The 25705-nt window shown below is 38.5% G+C and overlaps 2 protein-coding genes across 7 annotated transcripts in view; one reads left to right on the top strand and one right to left on the bottom strand.

Annotated features, from left to right (window-relative positions):
- The first annotated feature begins 350 nt into the window (after positions 1-350).
- On the top strand, positions 351-6159 carry LOC127646835 (ubiquitin thioesterase OTUB1-like). The gene is made up of 7 exons (XM_052130745.1): positions 351-536; positions 1371-1432; positions 3118-3216; positions 3327-3445; positions 4430-4514; positions 4692-4886; positions 5663-6159. The coding sequence occupies exons 1-7, from the start codon at positions 494-496 to the stop codon at positions 5858-5860; spliced, it is 801 nt and encodes a 266-aa protein (XP_051986705.1). The 5' UTR covers positions 351-493; the 3' UTR covers positions 5861-6159.
- A 15217-nt stretch (positions 6160-21376) lies between these two features.
- The window catches only part of LOC127644396 (protein Shroom4-like), a 75819-nt gene continuing 71490 nt past the window's right edge, over positions 21377-25705 (bottom strand). For all 6 annotated transcript variants that reach the window (XM_052127542.1, XM_052127575.1, XM_052127551.1 and 3 more), the window contains 2 exons: positions 23201-23473; positions 21377-23039 (listed from right to left, as the gene is read on the bottom strand). In XM_052127542.1, coding sequence (XP_051983502.1) covers positions 22752-23039; positions 23201-23473 — 561 coding nt within the window. In that variant the 3' untranslated portion in view covers positions 21377-22751. The remainder of the gene's footprint in view (positions 23040-23200; positions 23474-25705) is intronic.

Here is a 25705-nt window from a genome sequence, read left to right as displayed (position 1 = left end):
CAGCATTTGGTAGGTTAGTGATATGATTGGAGTCGTCATTTCACATGAGTGGTAATGATCAAAATTGCAATCCATTTAATAAGGAGTGTAACATTTTAATGAGGAAAAATTACAGAGTTTTCACCTTTAAGTCAATGACATACTATCAAAGGCAAGGGATGTACTTAGCTATAATATAAAGTAAATCGCTTAAAATGTCCTGTATTGCCAAATGCCATTCAAAACGAAACACTAGGTCTAACATAAATGTATTTAATAAAAAATATGAAAGTGTACACTAACTTGTCAAACTAGTATGATGCCATCGGCACGCCCACGTGTTTCTGAAGAGTCCTCAGAGGCAAATCTGTTTATGAACAGCATGTTAAGTCCCTGGCTACTAAAGGTACTCGAGATAAACACAGGCAGCATGTGCGATGCAGTGAGCGAGTAAAATAACCCGGATATATACACAAACTCAAAGAAGGGGCGGCGGAAAAATAATTTAATCAAGATGGCGGATGAACAGCAGGAATCGTCGCAGGGAGAGATGGAGGGTAAGTGCAAAATAACATTGCCCCTTGTTACCATAAAGATCATTTGACTTGCTCCAACAAATCATCTTGTAGGGGTCCCACATTAGGGAACATACATTAGAGAGAGAATCTGCATTGACTAGTACTGCTGCAGGAGGAAAAGCAGAGCAGGCTCATTAGGTGTGCAAATGCACAATGGGCTCGTTTTACACACAACTTGGATTGTGACGTGTGTTATATATATATCCTCATTGCATTTTGGTCCACTGTCCTGTTTTCACGACAGCTGTAAAATGACCATCTTTGGCTCTCTGTTGCCCCTACAGTGGGATTATTGCATTGCTTGCAAATCAATTATAGACAACGGAACATCAATGTGATCATTCTCTGATACAGACAGTATTTCTGGAGATAGGCTATGTGGTTTATTATCTGGCCATCGTAATCGAATAATGAATTATACAGAGGACTCATACACACGAAATTGTGTTGACATGACGTATGTTTATGTAATGGCATGAAACAACTGCAGCATTAGCATAATGGTCAATAGTTCTATTCTAATTCTATTTTTTTTATTACTGTCTCTGTCTAATTGCTGTATTGTTTGTGCACTGGAAGCTTCTGTCACTAAGACAAATTCCTTGTATGTGCAAGCATATTTGGCAATAATGCTCATTCTGATTCAGTTCAGAATCATGTGACGAAACAAAGACTGGTCATGTTTATCTGTTTATCAAGTCCAGTTTTGTGTAGCAGGTGTTTAACACGTCACCTTTTCCCTTGGAAATGGGAAATCTTTTTATGACCGTTTTACAGACCAGAAGACTGTTGATGTTTGGTCTTTTTTTGCAGGAGTGAACTGTCTCGCACATGACGAGGCCATTATGGCACAGCAGGACCGCATTCAGCAAGAGGTGAGTTGATCATTCATGACTGAACACTGTTGAGAAAGTATTCAGACCCATTCACCTTATTCACATTTTGTAATGATGCGCCTAATGCTAAAAGTATTTAATTAATTTTCCCCCTCATCAATCTACTCTCAATACACGATAATGACAAAGTGAAAAGGGCTTTTGACAATTTTTTTGCTAATTTATTAAAAGTAAAAATGATCACATTGACATTTAGGCCTAAATGATTTTAGCGTTAGGCTGCAGGATCAAATGTAAAAACCTTGAAGGGGTCTGGATACATTTGAAGGAAGGATTGGAATTTATGTTTGTTGTCGATTACTGTTGATTTAAGTTTTTCTGGATGTTTTCAGCAGATTGTGTTACTGGTAAGAGGTGCTGCACTTAAAGGGATATTTCACCCAAAAATGAAAATTCTCTCATCATTTACTCACCCTCATGCCATCCCAGATGTGTATAGCCTTCTTTCTTCTGCTGAATACAAATTAAGATATTTTTTTAGAAGAATATTTCAGATCTGTATGTCTGTACAATACAAGTGAATGGTAGCCAGAGATTTGAAGCTCCAAAAAGTACAAAAAGTCAGCATAGAAGTAATCCATGAGACTCCAGTGGTTAAATCAATGTCTTTTAAATCAATATGATTGGTGTTGGTAAAAAACAGATCAATATTTAAGTCCCTTTTTACTATAAATCTACACTATGACCAGCCCGTCCTATGCGCGTTGACAAGAGGATAGAGTTCTTCTGTTTTTTAATGATATGTATTCTTAATGCATATCGCAACCTACTGGGCAGGGAGGATATAGAGGAAAACAAGGAGGAATAAAGCAACAGAAAAGAATAATTAATATATATTTGCACAACAGCCCAGGAGGTGGCGAAATGCACAAAGAATGTAAATCAGCAGAAAACGGAAGATGAAGAACTCTTGTGAACGCGCATAGGAGGGTTGTTTCAAAGGTGATAAATAGGACAAACAAAGGACTTAAATACTGACCTGTTCCTCACGCACCCCTATCATATCGCTTATGAAGACAGGAATTGAACAAACAGAGTCGTTTGGTTTACTTAAATGCTGCCTTAATATGCTTTTTGGAGCTTCAAAGCTCTGGCTACCTTTCACTTACATTGAATGGACCAGCAGTTTGGAGATATTCTTCTAAAAATCTTAATTTGTGTTCTACAGATGAAAGAAAGTCATAAACATCTGGGATGGCATGAGGGTGAGTAAATGTTCTTTAATCTTTGGGTGAACTATCCCTTAAAAGCTGAAGTGTGTAATTTCTGCGCCACTAGCATTATCGAACGGAATTGCAAAAATAAATGTTTGTTTAAAAAATAAACATTTTGTAACCTTTATTCTGTTTGCTCTGTGGTCGTCTGCTAGTATATTCTTTAAATTGGTCAAATAAACCTTTAACAGATACACACATTTAAAATTTACAGTATTTGTCTCCTGAAAAAATGGACCAGAAGAATCGATGATCTTGTTTGCAGGGGTGTATAAAAAATGCTTTGTGTCCTATAAAATATTCTCTAGAATGAGATCGTCCTTCGATATGTCCCACCCCAATGCCCTGTTTCATTAGAAAATACATCAACATGGGAAAAAACTATGTTTGTCAAACCATATAATTTATTATTATTAATTGTTTTTTTGTTTTGTTTTTTTTACCAAATAGATAGCCACCTCAAACCCTTTGGTGTCAGACAGACAAGATCTCTCTGTGCTTCAGAGTGAATATGCTGCAGAGGACACCATCTACCAACTCAAGATAAAGGTGTGCACAGTTTCATGAGCTGACTTGGCAAGTGCCTGAAAGCTGCAGTAAAAACATGTTTACGTGTTTACAAAAGATGTTTACAATGTACATGTACATCTTTTTCATAGGACCTTCACAAAAAGTATTCTTATATTCGGAAGACACGACCGGATGGGAATTGCTTCTACAGAGCCTTTGGCTTCGCATATTTGGAATCACTACTGGAAGACAGCAAAGAGCTGCAAGGGTAATGTACGGTTTTGTAGGGTTGCAAAGAGCAGATATCAGTGCCTTTGTTACTTTGTTTGCAAGGCAGCACCGTATTGCTATTCCTCTAAATAAACGGTTCTAAACACCTTCCATTAAATAACTCATCACATCATTTACTCACCCTCATGCAATCCCAGATGTGCATGACTTTCTTTCAGCTCTGTAGGTCCATACAGTGCAAGTGAATGGGTACCAAAATGTTGAAGCTAAAACAAATATATAAATGCAGCATTTAAGTAATCTATAAGACTCCAGTGGTTAAATCCATATATTCCGAAGCAATATAATAGGTGTGGGTTTAGAAACTGTTCAATATACAGTATATGTCCTTTTTTACCATGAATTCTTCTCCCTGCCCAGTAGGTGGTGATATGCACAAAGAATGTGAATTGCTGAAACTAAATGAAGAAGAATGTGAAAGTAAAAGTGGATATTTATAGTAAAAAAGGACTGAAATATTGATCTGTTTCTCACCCATCATCATATTTCTTCAGAAGACATGGATTAAACCACTGGAGTCTTATGGATTAATTTTATGCTGCATTTATGTCCTTTTTGGAGCTTCAAAGTTTTGGTCACCATTCAATTGCATTGTGTGGGCCTACAGAGCTGAAATATTTTTTATAAAAACATATTTTTTTGTTGAAACGTGTTCAACAGAGGAAAGAAAGTCATACACATTTAGGATGACATGAGGGTGAGTAAATGATGACTTTTAATTTTTGAGTGAACTATCCCTTTAATTCACAAACAATTTTTTGTTGTTGATGATGTTGTTAATGTAAAACTTTATAAGAAATTTAAAGTTTGGAAATGTCTCATTGGCTTGACATTGGTATTCAGCATTCAAAATGTTACTATCAGCAATAGCATAATTGTAATAGTTGAATACTGAATTGTGATTGGTCTTTTCTTCCATGATACATTTTTAACAAAGTATAACCGTCTGCTTTGACACTAGGTTCAAAGCTGTGGCAGCTAAGAGCAAACTGGACCTTGTAAACCAGGGCTTCACTGAATTCACCATTGAGGACTTTCACAACACAGTGAGTTAGAAAAGTAATCATTTGTTGGTGATAGTTCCACTTTAAAAACTGTGCAAATATGACATGGCTTCTTGTATTCAGGACAGGCTAAAAACCTGTAAATGTACAAGTTGTTGAATAACAAAATTTATGTTGACCCAAAGGAGTAAGTTTTCTGTGGATACTCTCTTTTGTCAGTTTATGGACTTGATTGAGCTGTGTGAAAAGCAACAATCACTTGGAGATCTGCTGAGCTCCTTTAACGACCAGAGCGTGTCTGACTACATAGTGGTTTACCTGAGGCTTCTGACCTCTGGATACCTTCAGCGGGAGCATGCATTCTTTCAGCACTTCATCGAGGGTGGTCGCTCTGTCAAAGAGTTTTGCCAGCAGGTGAGAGACAGTTTGGGTTTTAACACCTAAAGATTACTTATTCTGTCTTTGTTGTCTTATGTGGTTTTTATACTGGGCAAGTTTGCTGTGGGCCAGAGTGCGATTGCTCCCGGCTCCCCAGATTCTCGGTGCTTTTCTGGCATCAACTTGCACCATTATAAACATGCGCATGATGAAGAACACAACGCGGTTTTCCATATTTGTGCTTTTCATTAAATTGGTGTCATTATGCACACTAGAGTGAACGCATGACATAATTCAGCAGATATGCTTGTCCAGGAGAAGGCGACTATATCTATATTTGCATCGCTGCTTATGTTCCCCTGCCACTCATGGTGCATGTGTGTTTTTGTGCAACTGATGATGTTGTCTTGCTTAAATTGGCAAAAGTCTCAGGTTCATATTACCAGTTATTCATGTGAACCGTGCTGTTTCAGACTAAACTGCCAGTGTGAAAGCCCCCTTAATAAACACAGGAATCTGTTTCCAGGGTGCAAACTTGTGTGTATATATTAGAGCTGCCAATTAAACGATTTAATCTTGTAAAATAAATTATATTAAAATAATGTCTGCACATTTAATCATGCCCTCAGACCCATATAAAAATAGGGCAGTCACAATTGTGAAATAATTGTCATACTAATTATGGTGTATGTGTGCTAAGTTTAAAGTGATCAAATGGCTATCCTTGAAAGAGCTGTTGAACATTCCAGTAGTGCTGAAAAAGAATAAATCTTACTGGTTGTGATTGGCTTAAGTCTATGTTTCTCTTTTAGGAGGTGGAGCCCATGTCGAAGGAAAGTGACCACATCCATATCATTGCCTTAGCAAAGGCTCTGAATGTTCCCGTATTAGTGGAATACATGGACAGAGGAGAGGGTGGAACAGTGAACCATCATATCTTCCCTGAAGGAAGTGTGCCACGCATCTTCCTCCTGTACCGCCCTGGCCACTATGACATCCTGTACATGTGATACTTTATATATTCTCTGTGGTTCCAGTGTGAAGAAACCATCCCAATACTACAGCCAAGTTATGCTATGATTAAACAGTTCTCAGTTTTCCCCCTTTTTACACATGTTTCTTTAGTACAGAATGAATTAATAGCTCTTAGAAAAACTGAAACTGCATCAAATAACAGCATTAGGGGTTTGTACAGTAGGTTTCTTTGTGGTTGTAAATGTTATAAAATTGCTTTTAGTGTTCTCCTTTGTTACACTGCCTCTCATAAGTTTTATTAAAGTCATTAAAACCTCTCTTGTCTGAAGTCAATCTCCAGCCCTCAACTGGTTTACTTCAAGATTCAGATTTTACACTAGGCTTTTAAGAGCTTGTCCACCCTAAAATGTAAATTGTCATTTACTCATTCTCATGTCATTTCAAAGCCATATGTTGTACTTTCATAGAACACGAGAAATGTAGAACGTTACTGTGCTGTTGTTTTTGCACAATGAAAGTGAGTGGTAGCAGACTATTAGGGACTGAGAGCATCAGTCACCATTCACTTTCATTGTACAAACAAGAGCACCATCTACAATCTTCAAAATGTTGTTCCATGGAAGAAAAATCAGTCGTAAGGATTATGAACATGAGGGTGAGTAAATAACATCTTCTTCAATTTTGGGGTGAACAAACCCTTTAAGTGGTGACAACACCTAACCTGTGCAATACATTAATTGTGGTCTTGATTGTATTTTTTTTTTTTTACCTAGCTTAGTTTTATCAATTCGAGCACAAGACCATGCCAAGTAATGTTAGTTATGCTCCAATTTGGCTAACCAGCATGGGCTACACAGGTTATATGCATTTGCACCAAAATTCCATATTTTGATGGGATAAATTACTTTTTATGCCAGTGACTACAAAAAGGAATGCTTTTACACCTCTTTAGAAGTTAAGCCTATTTATTTTGCTGTCCTATATGTACACATTAGGCTATATGGTTCGTTGTATTTTATTGCGTTAAGGATTGTTTTATTATTATTATCATCATCCCTTTCATGGGCTCTCAGACCTTGAATTGGATCCTAACAAGCAACATTAAAGAATGACTACATAGACTTTGAAATGGAGTTAGTTGTATTTAATTTTAGGCATAATTATTTAAATGTTCAATTCACATGGGTTTATCCAATAAACTATAAGCTATTAGAGTCGGCTTTTCATTTCAAGTAGGATCTGGATTGTATGACTTTACAAAAAGAATGGAAAACATCTAATTGAACATGAAACCACGATGTATGTGGTGGAAGCCATGCAGGAGTCATGGCTGTTTTCTGTGTGTTTCATATGAGTTGGACAGGATCCACCCAGCCGGACCAAGAACAGTAATGAAGATGAAGGCCATCACAAATGTGCTCTCCTAGGAGTAAAACAAAGTGGGGGTAAAAGTGTAACAATATTTGCCAATGTGATTAATGCCAGTGACCTGCACATAGGCATTCCTAGCTAGGCATGCACTCCTGTTTAACTTACCACAACGCCAATCTCCCTTTTGGCAGGTTTAGAGGTTATGTTGAAACTCTGGATAAAAGCACGCCGTCTCGATGTCAGTCGCGTCCGTTTAAGGGCATGTAAAAAGGCAAACATCATGTACGCTGTAAAACGCTTAACTGAGAAAAACGCGCGTTTTATTTATACTGTTACGCCGGTTTCACACTGCACGCGTTAGCAGCGCGTATTCGTGCCGCGATCGTTTCGGCGTCCTGTCTATTTTTGACGCGCGGCTTACGCTGAATTAAAGTGACAATGCATTGATCATGGCAAAAATACACAGCAGTTACCAAAAGCGCATTGATGATATCTATTGTGTTTTAAACAGTCAATCAAATGACCTTCATCAATTTAAAAAGATAACAAATGTCCAAAAACAAACTTGTTGCCCAAACTACAAAAACAAGTTTAAATAATTTATACTGCCAGTTTAGTTTAAGTTAGATTAATTTAATGTATAAATGTATATACACATAACTAATATATATATAATATATATATATTGTCATAAGGATGTCATGCTGACAATCATAAACAAAAGCACGTGGTGTCACAGCCGGCATGGTCGAGTGCACCTGAAAATGTAATAATGGACGACACTCGTCTCATTGTGGAGGTTGAGAAACGTTCAGTTATTTATGATCCACGAAATATGCTTTATAAAGAATCACAGGCAAAGGAAAAGGCATGGGATGAAGTTGCAGTAGCTCTTGGTGCCGATGGTAAGTAATTTAAAAGTGTTTTTGACAACCTTTCCCTGGCCCAAACAACTTAACTCAATAAAGAAAGTGAAACAGAATAGACATGTTATTATAGCACACATTCAGTATGCATGATTTTGTTGAATTTTCGAGAAACTGTGCTGTTTGTTATTACACACATTTATGAATTATCTTTAAGATGTTCATGATGGGTAATGTTTGTAAATTAGATGTGTATCAGACATTTCAACAATCTAAATAAAAAATCTTTCTCCAAGAAACAACAAATGTAAGCATTTATTTACATTTTGCACACAGTAAGCACACATAAGAGAAGCAGATGTAACTGCAAGTCGCTGCTTGGGTTCAATGGACTGCCTGTAGTTTGTTGTTTGCCTTGTTAGTTGGCCTCCAATCAGGGAAAGAATGTGATCCACTTGCTCTGCATTCATCCTGAAGTAGTTTAGGTGTCGGTCACGGTCAAGACGGAGTTCGGCGACAAGATGGTAATATGCACCATATTCTCTCCTTCGTCGGTTCATGGAGTGAACCCAAAATCTGCGTCTTTTCCGTAGTCTTCGTGATAGCAAATACAGCGCAATGGCCTTCCTTCTATCAACAACTCGCACTACACGGTCAACAAAAACAAAGATGAACCAAAAGTTATATAATATTATATTAATATTATTATAATAATATAATATAAATGTATTTGAAAACGAAATAAAGCAATGCCAACTTACCCATTATAGAGTAGCCTACTTTGTCTGTAAACACGCCGCGCGCGTCAAACGCTGCCAGTATGAAAGCAAAACGCGCGTGTCCTGCTTCCGCTCACCGTACGCACTGCTGCTGCGCTGCTTACGCGCTGCTAACGCGTGCAGTGTGAAACCGGCGTTAGGTTTCCTGCCACATAGTTTAACGCGCTCACGTTCCGCCGCAACAGGTCAGTTAATTCCATCCAATCAGGACCCTCGTCAGTGATTTGCATCTTGCCATTTTTGTAACTCTGTATGGAAAATTTCCCACAACTCATGCTGTCTGGAGTTCTTTGTATACTGAATGTTCTTTGACAGATATTTTATCAATATGTTTTTCGCGGAACGATCCAAAAACACTTTAAACTGTAGAACAGTCAATTGACGAGACTGTAAGTCTATCCCTCACAGGAATGACTCGTTGTCATTCCCTTTAAAAATCAAAGATGGCGCTAGCGTGAATATGGCTTTGTAAAGGCTGAAAGGCATAGGCCTACTCTAGTCTATGGTTGTATAGTTGTAGTATGCCAATCTGAACTGGATGACAATATAAATGGCTGAAAAGTTGGAGAACTGATCTAAACAATAAATATTAATTGCTTAATGACATATTCAGTGCAGATTTGTAGAGACCACATAATTCTGTTAAATGCAAGGATAGTTCGCTCATCATTTACTCACCCTCATGCCATCCCAGATGTGTATGACTTTCTTCAGCAAAACACAAACAAAGATTTTTAGAAAAATATCTCAGGAACAGTCCAATCACGCTTCCTTTCACATGCACAAACCCACATTCGTCAAAACACAAATATAAGGACATAATTAATTGCTACATTTGCATCCACTGGCCTTATTATAAAGTAAACATTTGACTGATTTCATAATAACCAGTGAGTTACAACCTGATATATATATTAGCCTATATATTAGGGCTGTCGATTTAAAAAAAATTAACGCTATTAATCGCAATGCCCCTGGACCGTAATATTTAAGATGTGGCAGTGCGCAATTTATATAGTGAAGAAAAACACCCTTGAACAGCAGAACAACACAAACATGCGTTACGTTCTTGCGTTCAAAACATTTGATGGAGCACAAATCCGAACTAAGGGATCTCAGTATGTGTTCTAAGTATTAAACTATATTTAAATTGACACAGTGACCTAAAATGTTTTGTTTATGATGCAACGCACCTGAGACGCTACACAAGCATGTCTGATGCAGGTGTACATTGACGGGCCCTTAAACAAGCCCTCATAATAAATCTGATTGACACATTCACTTAATTCAATTAATTGCTGTGAACTGTGTGCCAATGATTGTCTTATGTTCAATAATATGGTAGTAAACAATACATTGTATTCTAAAGCCTTATCAAAAAAAGGTCTTATCAATGATGAACTCTTCTGCCACAAGAATGTAATGCATTTTAATTATCTGAATATTTTTTATTTATATATGTATTTTAAATATTTAAAGATAACTATGTATCATTATTTCATCATTATATATTGAATTATTGTTATATGAGGGGATTTGTCATCAAATATTTGTATATGCGATTAGTCGCGATTAATTAATTGGGACACCATGTAATTAATTTGATTAAAATTTATTAAATCGATTGACAGCTCGACATATAAATGTACAGTATCTCACAAAAGTGAGTACACCTCTCACATTTTTGTAAATATTTGATAATATCTTTTCATGTGACAACACTGAAGAAATGACACTTTGCTGCAATGTAAAGTTGTGAGTGTACAGCTTGTATAACAGTGTAAATTTACTGTCCCCTCAATATAACTCAACACACAGCCATTAATGTCTAAACCGCTGGCAACAAAAGTGAGTAGGCCTACACCTCTAAGTGAATATGTCCAAATTGGGCCCAATTAGCCATTTCCCCACCCTGGTGTCATGTGACTCGTTAGTTTGACAAGGTCTCAGGTGTGAATGGGGAGCAGGTGTGTTAAATTTGGTGTCATCACACTCACACTCCCTCAAACTGATCACTGGAAGTTCAACATGGTGGCCAAGACCATACAGCGGTTTAACAGGACAGGTTCCACTCAGAACAGGCCTCGCCATGGTCGACCAAAGAAGTTGAGTGCACGTGCCCAGCGTCATATCCAGAGGTTGTCTTTGGGAAATAGACATATAAGTGCTGCCAGCATTGCTGCAGAGGTTGAAGGGGTGGGGGGGGTCAGCCTGTCAGTGCTCAGACCATACGCCGCACACTGCATCAAATTGGTCTGCATGGCTGTCGTCACAGGAAGCCTCTTCTTAAGATAATGCACAAGAAAGCCCGCAAACAGTTTGCTGAAGACAAACAGACTAAGGACATGGATTATTGGAACCATATCCTGTGGTCTGATGAGACCAAGATAAACTTATTTGGTTCAGATGGTGTCAAGCGTGTGGCGGAAACCAGGTGAGGAGTACAAAGACAAGTGTGTCTTGCCTACAGTCAAGCATGGTGGTGGGAGTGTCATGGTCTGGGGCTGCATGAGTGCTGCCGGCACTGGGGAGCTACAGTTCATTGAGAGAACCATGAATGCCAACATGTACTGTGACATACTGAAGCAGAGCATGATCCCCTCCGTTCGGAGACTGGGTCGCAGGGCAGTATTCCAGCATGATATCCCCAATCACACCTCCAAGACGACCACTGCCTTGGTAAAGAAGCTGAGGGTGAAGGTGATGGACTGGCCAAGCATGTCTCAAGACCTAAACCCTATTGAGCATCTGTGGGGCATCCTCAAATGGAAGGTGGAGGAGCTCATGGTCTCTAACATCCACCAGCTCCGTGATGTCATCATGGAGGAGTGGAAGAGAACTCAACCTGTGAAGCTCTGGTGAACTCCATGCCCAAGAGGGTTAAAGCAGTGCTGGAAAATAATGGTGGCCACACAAAATATTGACACTTTGGGCCCAATTTGGACATTTTCACTTAGGGGTGTAATCAGTTTTGTTGCCAGCAGTTTAGACATTAATGGCTGTGTGTTGAGTTATATTGAGGGGACAGTAAATTTACACCGTTATACAAGCTGTACACTCACTACTTTACATTGCAGCAAAGTGTCATTTCTTCAGTGTTGTCACATGAAAAGATATGATCAAATATTATATATAATATATATATATATATATATATATATATATATATATATATATATATATATATACCCCAGTTAGTTCCTGTCCTCAAATCTGATTGGACGAGAGACGTTCCATGAGCACTGATTGTGTGACAGCATCAGCACTCCGACGCTTCACTGTGTGTGTATCACTCCACTTGTGTTCATGCTGTTCTAAACTAAAGTGTAAGCATAGTGTTAGGTGTTACAGCAGGGGTGGGCAACTATTTTGGTAAAGGGGCCACATCGGGCTTTAAGTAGTGCCTAGGGGGCCACATTGTATTCCTTTTGAGATACAATGTTCTGCATTGATTTGTGTAAAGGGGTTCAATGGGAAGGAGGCGGCGAGAACCGGCTTGTCAATATAAATGATAATTTAATGAAAACTTAAACCAAAAGCACAAACACGACGGACATGTCCGGAAACGATCTCTCTCTCCCGCACGATCCTCTGCAGTCGACCTTTATCCCTCTCGGAGGCTTAATTAGCCTAATACGGGGCCGAGTGTGTAGGATCACGACCCGGCCCCGCCCTCCGCCCTGCCACATTCCTCCCTCGTTCTCTCAGGCTGGGGAACAGAAAGGATCTCCCCCGCCCCTGGCAGCGGTTCTCCCGCTCCAGGCGGTCGGCAGCGAGCCCCTCCCCGCTCGCGGTCTCAAACGCCGGCGCGTTTCAGCGGCTGGTAGGCAACTCCTGCGCCCCCTGCGCTCCAGGCGGTCGGTTAGGAGCCCCTTCTCCCCTCGCGGTCAGCGGCCATGTAAAAAATACATACATATTTGCCTTTGCTTTTGGTCGCATGTCAATGATTACCCCTCCGTGTGTCAATGATGCCGAGATCTAATTTTATATTGAATTTAATCACTGAGAAGGTTTACCTGCAAAGTAGCACCAAACATCACAAACAGCCTCAAGAATGGACACAAGAGTAGCTGTATAACACTTTTCCTTGAGCAGAATATTGCACTACAGATCGCTAAATTTGTTCAAAGGGGAAAGCGACATAGAAATAGCTCACTCGCGTGCATGGTTGCCAGATTGCACAAAATAAGTATAACATAAGGCAGAATATTTCCAATTTGTGCAAGTATAAATCTCAAACTGGGGGTGTTGCTTCTCTTATCTGGCAACTCTGCATTATGTCCCAATGCAAGTTAAATGAAATATCCAATGAAAAATAAAAAAACACTTTTATGATAAATGAGCCGCAGGCCACATTAAACCATGTGGAGGGCCTGATACGGCCCGCAGGCCGTATGTTGCCCATGTCTGAGTTACAGTCTTTATTTTTGAAATTACATATGTTAGCCAGCAGGTGGTGGCAAAAGATAATTTTTGTGTGTAATATGAGCCAGTTGGTGACATAAGTGAATCCGTTAGTTTTTGTTTACATAGAACAGCGCTCCGTGAGTTTCCACATTGGACACACACTGTATAAACTGGCGGAGGACATCGCTGTTTCTGTAGTGAATGACAATTGCGCACTGACTACCCCGAAATAGAGAGGAATACCCCGCTTGGACATCTATATTCCACTGAGAAAGCTGATATTCAGAAAGCTGTGAGCATCTCAGTTTGGGTGTTGCAACAGGTGATCACACACGCTCCATCTCTCTCTCTCTATCACACACACATACACACACTCTCATCCACTCTTTCTTTCTCTCCATCTCTCTCTCTCTCTCTCTATCACACACACATACACACACTCTCATCCACTCTTTCTTTCTCTCCATCTCTCTCTCTCTCTCTCTCTCTCTATCACACACACATACACACACTCTCATCCACTCTTTCTTTCTCTCCATCGCTCTCTCTCTCTCTCTCTCACTCTCTCTATCACACACACATACACACACTCTCATCCACTCTTTCTTTCTCTCCATCTCTCTCTCTCTCTCTCTCTCTATCACACACACATACACACACTCTCATCCACTCTTTCTTTCTCTCCATCTCTCTCTCCTCTCTCTCTCTCTCTCTCTCTCTCTCTCTCTCTCTCTCTGAGGAGAGGTTTGGGCATCTGAGGGTTCCCACGTGGAGAGGGTGACTTATTGGGCTTTTTCTGTCTAATACTATAATTTTATTTTCTTTTTTTTCGGTTTCTATAATTTAAAAAAAAAAAAAAAAAAAGTTCTTTAATTCCATTTGTGTGAGGTACTTGTGGAGTTTTGTTTGGGATCAGGATGGCGTCCCTCTTCGTAGGGGTAGCGCCACCTGTTTCCCTTCGTCATGGCGTCAGGTGTGTTCCTGTAACCGGTGTGACTGTGGAGGATGTGCTAATGGCTGTTGGAGAGGAGATCGGGCATGAGAATATTGCATCGGCTTCACGCATGAATAAAGCCGTGGTCGTTTTTGTGAAGGAAGAGATTCAAGTTAGTCGCCTGATAACTAATGGAATTGTGGTAAGTGGAGAATTTGTTATTGTTTCGCCGCTTGTTGCGCCAACTACTAAGGTAACCGTATCCAACATACCTCCATTTATTCCGAATGATGAAATTGAGCGAGGGCTTTCACGTTACGGAAAATTTGCTAGCGCGATAAAAACGCTACCACTCGGCTGTAAAAATGAAGCATTAAGACATGTAATGTCTTTCAGAAGACAGGTGTTCATGTTTTTGAATGAACCAAATTTAGACGTGTCTTTTAGAGTGCTGTACGAAGGAAAGGCATATATGATTTATGCTAACACGGGAAGCATGAAATGCTTTGAGTGTGGGGATGTTGGTCATAAGAGACTAGCATGCCCACATAAAGCTGGGAGTAGCGGGACTAGTGTGGCGAGCGCCGGGCCGAGTGTGGCGAGCGCCGGGCCGAGTGTGGCGAGCGCCGGGCCGAGTGCTGCGGTGATGGCGAAGGCCTCAGAGGACGCGCTGCCTCGAGTTGTGGAGGAGCTGGATGCTCGAGTTGTTGAAAAGGCTGAAAGCGTTACTGATAACGGTCAAAATGAGAAAGTGGTTGCTGAAACAGAATCAAGTGAAAATTGTGAAATGAACGATGATCTGAGTGACCAGATTTATGGTGAAGTGGCCAGTGTTAATGTTGATGCATCAAGGGATGAAGAAAGTTGTGATACAGAGTTAAAAGATGATGATACGCTTTCCGAGTTTTCTGATATGGGCTCACAGATAGTAGGAGAGGTGTACACTTTACAAGAGATAAATGACTTCCTAGATTCGACTTTTGGTAAGACTGTTGATGTGACAGTTTTTTTCCGGACTCCGAGAAATTTATTGCGACAGTGTTGTCGTTGCATAGAACGGTTAGCTATGAGTCTTTGGATAAGAAGAAAAGATTTAGACTGAAGAAGATGGTAACAAAACTGCTGAAAAGATATTTGTTTCTCAAAGACATCAAGATGAATAAATCTCACGTGGTGGCGTTTATACTTTGCTGTTTTTTTCTGTCTCTCCCCACTCTATATCTCTTTTCTTACATGGATAGTTTGAGGGTGGGTTCTCTAAATATTAATGGGGAAGAGACAGGGGTAAATTAGCAGTGGTTTCAGAATTTCTTAAATTTAAAAAGATCAATGTTTCTTTTTACAAGAAACACATACAAATAAGGATAATGAAATTGAATGGGGTATGTGGTGGAAAGGCAAGTTTGTTTTGAGCCATGGGACATTTAATAGTGCAGGAGTGGCTATTTTATTTTCTGCAAACATGAATGTTAACATTTTAAATGTGGAACAGATTGTTGAAGGTAGAGTATTGTTAATAGAAATTGAGTATGAGGGAAATAGTTTTGTGTTTGTTAATGTCTATGCCCCCAATAGTGGTCCTGAACGACAAGATATTTTTTTGAAATTGAGAAATGCCATCCAGAAGTATGATGATAGTGTGTGTCTTGTAATTGGAGGGGACTGGAATTGCACAACAGATTTTACAGTGGATAGAAATGGGGAAGAGCCTCATAGTCAATCAAGTAGCACACTGTTAAAAGTTATGCATGAGTTTCAATTAACAGATGTATGGAGAACAAGAAATATCGGGGTGAAACAGTATACGTGGTTGAAAATGTGTGACAATAGATTTTGGGGTGCAAGATTGGATCGGTTTTATATGACGGAAATGTGGAATAATAGAGTAATTGATGCTTGTATTTTTCCAAACGGGTTTTCAGACCACCATATGATCACGTTGGTTTTAAATGTAAAGAAGACATTAAGATCTAATTATTACTGGCATTTGAATGTTAAATTATTACATGATGCTTTTTTCTGTGAGAGTTTTAAAGTGTTTTGGAGTGAATGGAAGTTGAAGAAGCTTTTGTTTGAGAATCTTTGTCAATGGTGGGATGTGGGAAAGGCGAATATAAGATTATTTTGTCAGAATTATGCTTTTCATACATCAACTTTTGTCAAAACAACAGTAAAAACTCTACAAAAGGACATTGAGTTGTTGGAAAAAAATCTTGTAACTAATAATGAAGGTGTACATTGTGATGGTTTGAAAAAGAAAAAACAAGAGCTGAATTCTTTTTACAAGAGCAGGCCAAAGGAGCACTGATACGGGCAAGATTTTGCACTATCAAAGATATGGATGCTCCAAGTGCTTTCTTTTTAATCTTGAAAAAAATATACTAATCAAAAACAGATGTGTCATCTTCGCCGTCAGGATGGATCAGTAACATCAAATCCAGTTGAAATGAGAAAGTTGTCAAGAGATTTTTATAAACAATTATACAGTGCTGAGAGCTGTGATACTGAGAGTGTTCATGATTTGCTTAAGGAATTACCTCAGCTTGGGGATGAACAGAAAAAGGCTCTGGACAATTTGATCACTTTTAAAGAACTTACAGAAGCAATGCGTCAGTTGCATATTGGCCGTTCCCCTGGAATTGATGGACTACCTATAGACTTTTATCAACAGTTCTGGGAAATAATTGGACAAGATTTTTACGAAGTGTTGCTGGACTGCATTAGAAGTGAAACCCTTCCCATAAGTTGTCGTAGAGCAGTCTTGTCGCTGCTTCCAAAGAAAGGGGACTTGGGACTTCTCAAAAACTGGAGACCAGTATCTTTATTATGTTCTGATTACAAAATATTTTCCAAATGCTTATCAAATAGATTTAAACACTGTTTAGACTTGTTGGTTCATAATGATCAAACGTATTGTATAGCTGAAAGATCTATAATGGATAATCTTTTTCTATTACGGGATATAATTAATATCAATAATTTTTATCATGTTGATCTTGGAATTCTCTCCTTAGATCAAGAAAAAGCTTTTGATCGGGTTGACCATCAATATCTTTTTAATGTGTTAAAGTATTTTGGGTTTGGTGACAGATTTATATCCTATATTCGGTTGTTGTATTGTAATGTTTCTGTTATGGTGAAAGCAGGTGGTGGGCTAAGTGAACCAATACCTGTGTCGAGAGGCATTAGACAAGGATGTCCACTTTCTGGGCAATTATACAGTTTGGTTATCGAACCTTTGTTGTGCAGATTGAGGAGGAATCTTGAAGGATTTGTAATTCCTAATTCAAATGATAATTTTAAGTTTTTTTTATCTGCGTATGCAGATGACATTAGTGTTTTTATCACAAGTCAAAAGGATATTACAACCTTAAACCAAACTATTGAAATCTATGAAAAAGCCTCTTCTGCTAGAGTTAATTGGTCTAAAAGTGAAGGGTATATTATTGGTAGGTGGGAAGGTTTTGGGTTTCCTCAACTCCCGGGTGGGTTACAGTGGAGACAGGACGGATTGAAAACACTAGGAGTTTTTTGAGGAACGACCAATTTCAAAAGAAAAAATTGGGAGGGTCTGCTGGAGAAGGTATCTGCTAAATTGTCGAAATGGAAATGGCTATTGCCACAATTGTCCTATAGGGGAGAGCTCTGGTTGTCAATAATCTCGCTGCATCTATGTTGTGGCACAGGACTATAACTATGGAGCCTCCTGAAGAGCTAATTTCTATGATACAAAGGACATTTGTTAATTTTTTCTGGAGTGGACAGCACTGGATCCGTGCAGCTGCACTTTACTTACCAGTTCAAGAGGGCGGTCAAGGCTTGGTAGATGTGAGGAGTCGGATCCGGGCTTTTAGGATTCAAGCTGTGCAGAGACTTCTCTACAAAACAGATGTGGTGTGGGCCAAAACTGCAAGTGTGTTTTTGAAGCGGGCAGGAGGACTTGGATTTGATAGACACTTGTTTTTAATGAGACTTGAGGAAGTAAGCCTGTCAGAGCTTCCACCTTTTTATAAGTCTATGCTGCAGACATGGAGAACTGTTTTAAGAGTGGAGCGAGATATGGGTGACCAAGGACATTGGACTCCAGAGGAACCGTTGTTTTTCAACCCAATGGTCCAGACTAGACTGTTGTCCTCCGTGAGCGTGAGGAGATGTTTGTTGAGGAATGGTGTTCAGAAACTTGGACATCTCCTGGATGAAAGGGGCTGGAAATCCATTGAGGCACTTCAAGAGCTGACGGGGTTAAAGTCCTTAGCGTCTTGTTTCAAAATTGAAAGAAGAAATCTGTAATGCACTTCCAAGCAGCTGTAGGACTTGGATAGGACTGAGACAAACACAGGACATGAGAACTGGTCAAGATTTCCCAGAATTAAACATTTCACCTGTCATAAATGAAGAAGAGGAAGGTGAAGTTGCAGACTCGATTTTATCTTTTAAGACCCCTCAGCTGGACCATTTTAAAAGGTGTCTAAGAAAGCAATATACTGCACTACAGTTAAAGTCACACATCGAGATTCATTGAAGAGGCAAAAAGCTTCTAGATGGCCAGAACTGTTACAACCAGACTTTCTCGTGCGGGACAGGTGGCGGACCCTGTATAAACCCCCTGTAGAGAAGCGCAGCGCTGATCTACAGTGGCGGATTATTCACGGGGCCATAGCTACGGACCGACATGTGGCACACCTGAATCCGGCAGTAGTTGGGGAATGTAGATTTTGTGGGGAGCAGGAGGATCTAGAACATTTGTTTTTAAGGTGTAACAGATTACAAGAGCTTTTTGTTTTGCTTAAGACTTGGTTTAGAAGTTTTAATGAGGTTTTTTCCGATAAAGTGTTTATTGGGGGAATGAAGTATAGTTTTTCAATGAGGAGGAAAATATGTTTATTAAATTATTTGATGGGAACAGCTAAACTTGCAATTTGGAAAACAAGAAAGAACAAAGGTTTGCAACTTGCTACAATAGATTCTGAAATGATGTTTAGAGGGTTGGTAGAGGGAAGACTGAAAATCGAATTCGCTTATTATAGACTTACAAATAATGTGGTTTTTTTTTGTGATGTATGGTGTTTTAATGAGGTACTATGTATAGTACAAAATGATCAGCTGATTGTGAATTTTTAATTAAGTAATTTATTTTTATTTTTTAATTTATTATTTTTTAATAATTGCCAGTAATGTAACGTGATTTAAGGTTCAAAGAATAATAAAGTGCTTGTTAACCTCTCTCTCTCTCTCTCTCTCACACACACACACACACACACACTCTCATTCACTCTTTCTTTCTCTCCATCTCTCTCTCAATCTCTCTCTCTCACACACACACACACACACACTCTCTCATTCACTCTTTCTTTCTCTCCATCTCTCTCTCAATCTCTCTCTCTCTCACACACACACACACACACACACTCTCATTCACTCTTTCTTTCTCTCCATCTGTCTCTCTCTCTCTCTCTCACACACACACACACACACTCATTCACTCTTTCTTTCTCTCCATCTCTCTCTCAATCTCTCTCTCTCTCTCTCACACACACACACACACACACACACACTCTCTCATTCACTCTTTCTTTCTCTCCATCTCTCTCTCTCTCTCACACACACTCTCATCCACTCTTTCTTTCTCTCCATCTCTCTCTCTCTGTCTCTCTCACACACACTCTCTCATCCACTCTTTCTTTCTCTCCATCTCTCTCTCTCTCTCTCTCTCTCTCTCTCTCTCTCTCTCTCTCAATTCAATTTCAATTTCAAGTACAAACAATATTGCCAAAGCATTAATACACAGAACAGATAATGACAAGACAAATAATAATAATAAAATAGTAACAAATAACAATAAAGATAGAATTAAAATAAGGTGCCAGGTAATTAATAAAATAAAATAAAATCTCTCTCTCACTCACACACACATCCATCATCTATCCTTGTTTATCCAATGACTTGTTAGAAACAAGTCCTGATACTACTTCTGAAGTGAACATTTTTAATTACCAATGAAGGCTTGGACGCATCATTTGTTTTGAACCAGCAATGGCAGATTCTGATCTGTCATGTAATAAAAAAGTTCCGTGCACAAATGCATTTTTATGACCGTACTCAGTTTTTCCTTATTTTTTAAAATGTACTTGTTCTTTGAACTGTTGTATATAAGCAGTATCACACGAGCAAGAGTGCGATATGGCCCTACATCAGCACTGCTGTAATTACCTACAGCACAAGGCCGCAAGTGCTGATGTAGGGCCATATCGCACTCTTGCTCGTATGAGATTACTTAAATATACAGGGTTGGGGAGTAACGACATTACATATTTAAAATACAAAATAGAAGTAACTATACTACACAACACACTACAGTTACAATTTCAATAATTGGTATTTAGATATACAGTTACATTCAAAAAGTATTTTGATTACTGAAGAGATTACTTTGCATTTTATTGTCATTTGTTTTATTTAATATTTAGACCTTTCAGATGTAAAACATTTATACATATAAATGATGTGATCCAAAATGCATTTGAACAGCGGTGAAACACTTTCTTATGATGTATTACATTCATACGAGCAGACAGAGAAGTACGTTTGAAGTAAGTTTGGAGCAGAAGAAATAGAAATAAACCTTGTGTAAATTGTCAGTTTTATGCTAAGCTAAAATGATATTTCTATCCATTTACATGCACATGTTACCAGACACGATCATATATTTTCTTTTAAAGAAAATTCAAGTTGGATCATGATTTCTGTTTTTCTAGTAAGACCTTTGATATTAGGGCGAAAATCTTATTCTTGATAATAATTGTTGTATTGTTTTCCAGTAAAAATATCTAGAAATCCTCAAAACAAGATCAATTAGATTAATCTTGTTTTAGAATCAACACTGCATAAGATATTTAGTTTTTCAGAGAATGTATTTTTAACATGTATATTTTGTCTTACAAGTGAAAAAAAATCTACCAGTACTGAAGAAGTAATCCAAAGTAATTATAATACGTTACGGACCTTGAGTAATCTAACGGAATATGTTACAAATTACATTTTACAGCATGTATTCTGAAATCTGTAGTGGAATACATGTCAAAATGAATCCTCACAACCCTATATATATATATATATATATATATATATATATATATATATATATATAAAAACACAAACATACCCAGATTAAGATATTATTACCTTTAATGGTACATGTTTTACAAATAATATTTTCAATCAACAAAAAGGAGAACATTTATCAATAAACCAAATATGTCCTTTCATGTATGATACAACAAAATGAACAGAGTAGTTTCTAATAAAACTATAAAGTGTATGCAAAGTAAAGCAAATAAAATGACACAAATTAGAACAAGGGTTCATTTGCAAAGTTTTGATTTTGATACCAAATGCATACATTCACTCCTTCTTTGACACTAGGCCTATAAACAAATATGGAAGTCCCTCAAATACAAATCTTTAACCCTTCTTTATTTGTAGGTAAAAAACAAGACAGTAAGGCAGTAAATTGTCAATGAAGCAGCATTCTTCTGTTTCTCACAAGGATTAGGAGATCAAGTAGCATTCCCCAGATATAGCCTAGTCAAGGTAGGAGATGATACATTAGGTTACACACAGTGCATCTCATTTAAGTGAAAACTCTTTTTACCATACTTCTATTGAAATGTCCATTTATGGGCTTAAAAATCCCCATGAGCATAATGTTATACAAGGGCTTTGGTAAGGCAAGGCTGGCCTTTAAGACAATCAACAAGAGTACTTCTGCATGGCATTCCTCAAAATAGGCACAGCACATTTATATGTTTACAAAGACATCAAGTCAATCTTTGGCAACGATAATTATCTGAGCAAAGTTTAGCAAGTACAATAAGGTATACTGAACATGAAATGTAAGAATACAAATAGGTGACTTTTGATAACACCGCTATAACAAGCCACAGTGTTTCATTGAAGAAAAGTTCCAGTTATGACAGAATGAAACTTATGTGACTTAAAGATGCACATTAACATTAACTATGTACATACAAATCCTTCACAAAAAGTTTGTTTGGATAAGACATATAAACAATAAAGTTTACTGAGCCAAGTAGTGGAATAAAATAAAATAAGACTGCTAGTTGTTGCCAAATTGTTGTCTGTAAATCATCAAGGAAAGCCCTAAAATCTCACTGTTAGTATTATATGTCTTAAAAGAAAGGTGCACCCAGGATTCTCTACCTAACTGACTGAGACATTTTCAATTTCAGATATATTCACGTTCTTTGGTGGTTTAGAGTAGTGTCTGAAGTTAACTTGTGCAAGGGCAAAATAATTTTGCTGAATGGTTATTAGTGCAGCTGCAGTGAAGTCCTCATAGACAACTTCAAGTAGTGATGTAGTGTAAAGTTAATGATTTGAATCCAACCATCAGTCTGAGCCTGGTCAATCTACTATGGCATTTGAGCTTCTCTGTATTCATATCCATTCTTAGCCACATTGCAGTACAACGTAATTTCAGTCCCATTATATACACACTAACAAAAGCACACAGTCTTCTTAAAATAACACTTGTACTTCAAACCACTTCTCAGTAATGCCCAAACCCTAGACCGACCCCCAGCCCTAAGCCAAGACTTTCTCGAAGTCCCCTGTGCTGTTCCTCCCCAAGTCTGATCTTGTCATCCAGTTGCCTCTGTTCTACCAGAAGAGCTGCTTTCATCTTCACAAAGTGACCGTAGTCACGCATCTGTTCTGGGGTTAGGCATCGACTTAACACCATGCCAACAGCCTGTTCACGCCGGTCCACATGTTCTTTGAGCTCCTGAGCTTCTCCCATCTGCATCAGGAGCTGCTTTTTCTTTTCCAGCAATTGTAGCTGTAACATCACAGAACAGAAAGACAGAGAATAAGGCATGACTTTTAACTGAAATGGCAAGGTTAAAATCTTGTTCAAACAAAAGCATCCATACATAGCTAAACATAGAAGATTTTTCTTGGTGAACAGAACAGTTATGTTACTTTATTCTTTCTACTCACCCTCTCTCGGTGGCCTGTCTCAGGGTCAACACAGTCCAAGGCACTTTCCACCCGAATTAGCCTTCCAGAAAGTGAGAGAAGCAGACTGGTCACCTTCTCCAGGTCGCCAATGAACATACGATACTTGTCTACCTCGTTGGGCTTGCAGATAGCGAGCACCAGGCTTTCCACCTCCTCCCCCAGTTGGGCATTGGACCGAATATCCTCTTGCAGACTTCTCTGTGCCTCACGCAGGACACCCAGCTTTTTATGAAGGCTTTCAATCAGCTGCGTCTGTAAAAATGTTTGTTCACATTAAGTACTGGTGTATAATGTATATGCACGTACCAGATCAACAATTACATGAAAACATCCCACAAAAACACCATTAAAATACACAAATATAGAAATCCTCAAATAGTGGAGAACGGGGCTAGTTGCCACACTGATGTACAGTACATTCAGACAAGGTCAACTACATAATGAAGGTAGATTTGACCCAAAACATAAAATATCCCCTTTTGTATTCTTGGATCTTATACATCAGAATCTTGCTAGTGCGCAATAACACATTCAGCCCATGTCCACACTAAACTACTTTTGATTGAAAATGCATTGATTTTGCTATGTTTATGCCACGTGTTCTTTAGAGAGTTCCAGTACCCAAGGATCGGACACATAATGCTGACTCACTGACAACCACCATTTCCCATCAGACATTTTTGCATCGGCTTAAGCATATTCACCTTCCCTTGAGTGTGAGCACATTGCATAGGGGACCTGGTTTCAGATCCCACGCTGAAATAAGAAAGCAATTGTATTTGCATAAACAATGACAAACTTTTGTCAGAGGTTGCATTATTTATTAACTTAAACAAATGACAAAATTATAACAAACACAAATTGCCTGACACACAACAAAGGGGATACATAAACAAAATTGTTTTTGTTTATGTATCCAAAATTGCAAATCGAAACGTGCAGTTGGACCAGCAAAAACCGAGGAGAATACATATGCAATCTAGACACTTCTGGAAAGTTATATCAAACCATACCACAGAATATTACCGGTAGAGGCATTTATGTGGTGTCCATATGGGGTAGGGCTGCACGATTTGGGGAAAAAAAGTCATATTGCGAATATTGAGGTTAATATTGCGATATAATAAACAAATGGTATCATGAGTCAACTTGCTTGGTTATCAAGGAAAATGCACAAATAGATTACTGATAATGCTGAAATGTGTATTTCTCAACTCAAACATACAAACTAGCAACAACAACAACAACTATAAATGCAGTGTTTTCAAATTAAAATAATATTTTTACAAAATTAAATAATAACATCTTTGCATTACTGCAAACTTGTTATTTTCTCAATATTACACCTAAATAAAATAGAACAATAAATAAGAACATACGAATTTTCACGAAAATAAGATTGTCCAAACAAACAGACATTTAAGCAGGATGTAACATACTTTTTTGAAAAGGAAACTGGATATAAAATTGTGGTTCACTCAAACCACTAAAACTGTTGTTGTTGTTGTTGTTGTGTGTATATGTATATATATATATATAATGTTATTTTTCACATAAGATTGATCTTATGATGATCTCATCAATGATGCAACACGTTGCAAGTTGCAAGTTGAGAGTGGGGGTGAGAGACGAGCGTCTCCGTGTTAGAGTGCACATCACTCGGCAGAACTTTAAATCTCTCCCGGTCTCGACTCCCGGTCAGATTGGGTCTCTTCCACGACTGGTTGAAGCAGCTCTGACTGCACCGAGAATGACAGTTTTGGAGTTTGTGTTTATTTACATGGCACGCTCCTGTATTATATGAACTTTAATTAAGGATCAAATAAATATATATCGCAAAGCTGTGATCGGTGTTTCTGTGTAATTTTTTCTGGCCACCAGTTCAGTGTCGGTCTGCTCGGCGTCCATCTTCACACTGATTTCAACACTGAACACCGGAAACTCGCATGACATGACCACACGTGCCACTCCCTAAACTGAGACTGACTGGTCATCTTTATTAGCGGTGTAGAAAATGGGCAAACAGCTCTCAGAGAGAATGGGCTGTCACGTCCACACATGCACTTATTTATTTAATAAAATCACAGCATTTGCCGTCATATAATCGCACAGGCTGACATCGAGATAGGATTAATCGTGTAGCACTAATATGGGGATAAAAATGTTATGGAGTGAATAATGCATGTCAAGAGTTCCAGAGGAATAGTCTCTCTAATAATTGAATGCCAGACTTTAATGGAGGGAGGCTTATCACTGATCCATGATATCAGCAGATTCTTCCTGGCAGCAAAAGTCAACAAACTAAAAAGCCATCTTTTATACTTGTTAGAGATGATCTTAAAGGGAAAACCCAGAAGGAGTGACAAAGGATCGAGCCCCAAAGCCAAACCCAAGATGTTATTTAACTGAACCACAACTCTGGACCAGCAAGCCTGGATTACATGAGAAAAGTATAGTCTCTAATTTGCATCTTGCAAAATTATA

This window comes from Xyrauchen texanus, chromosome 1 (assembly GCF_025860055.1).
Source record: "Xyrauchen texanus isolate HMW12.3.18 chromosome 1, RBS_HiC_50CHRs, whole genome shotgun sequence".
In the NCBI taxonomy this organism is placed as follows: domain Eukaryota; kingdom Metazoa; phylum Chordata; class Actinopteri; order Cypriniformes; family Catostomidae; genus Xyrauchen; species Xyrauchen texanus.
The sequence above is the reverse complement of the archived record's forward strand: the minus strand, read 5'-3'. Positions and strand labels throughout refer to the sequence as shown.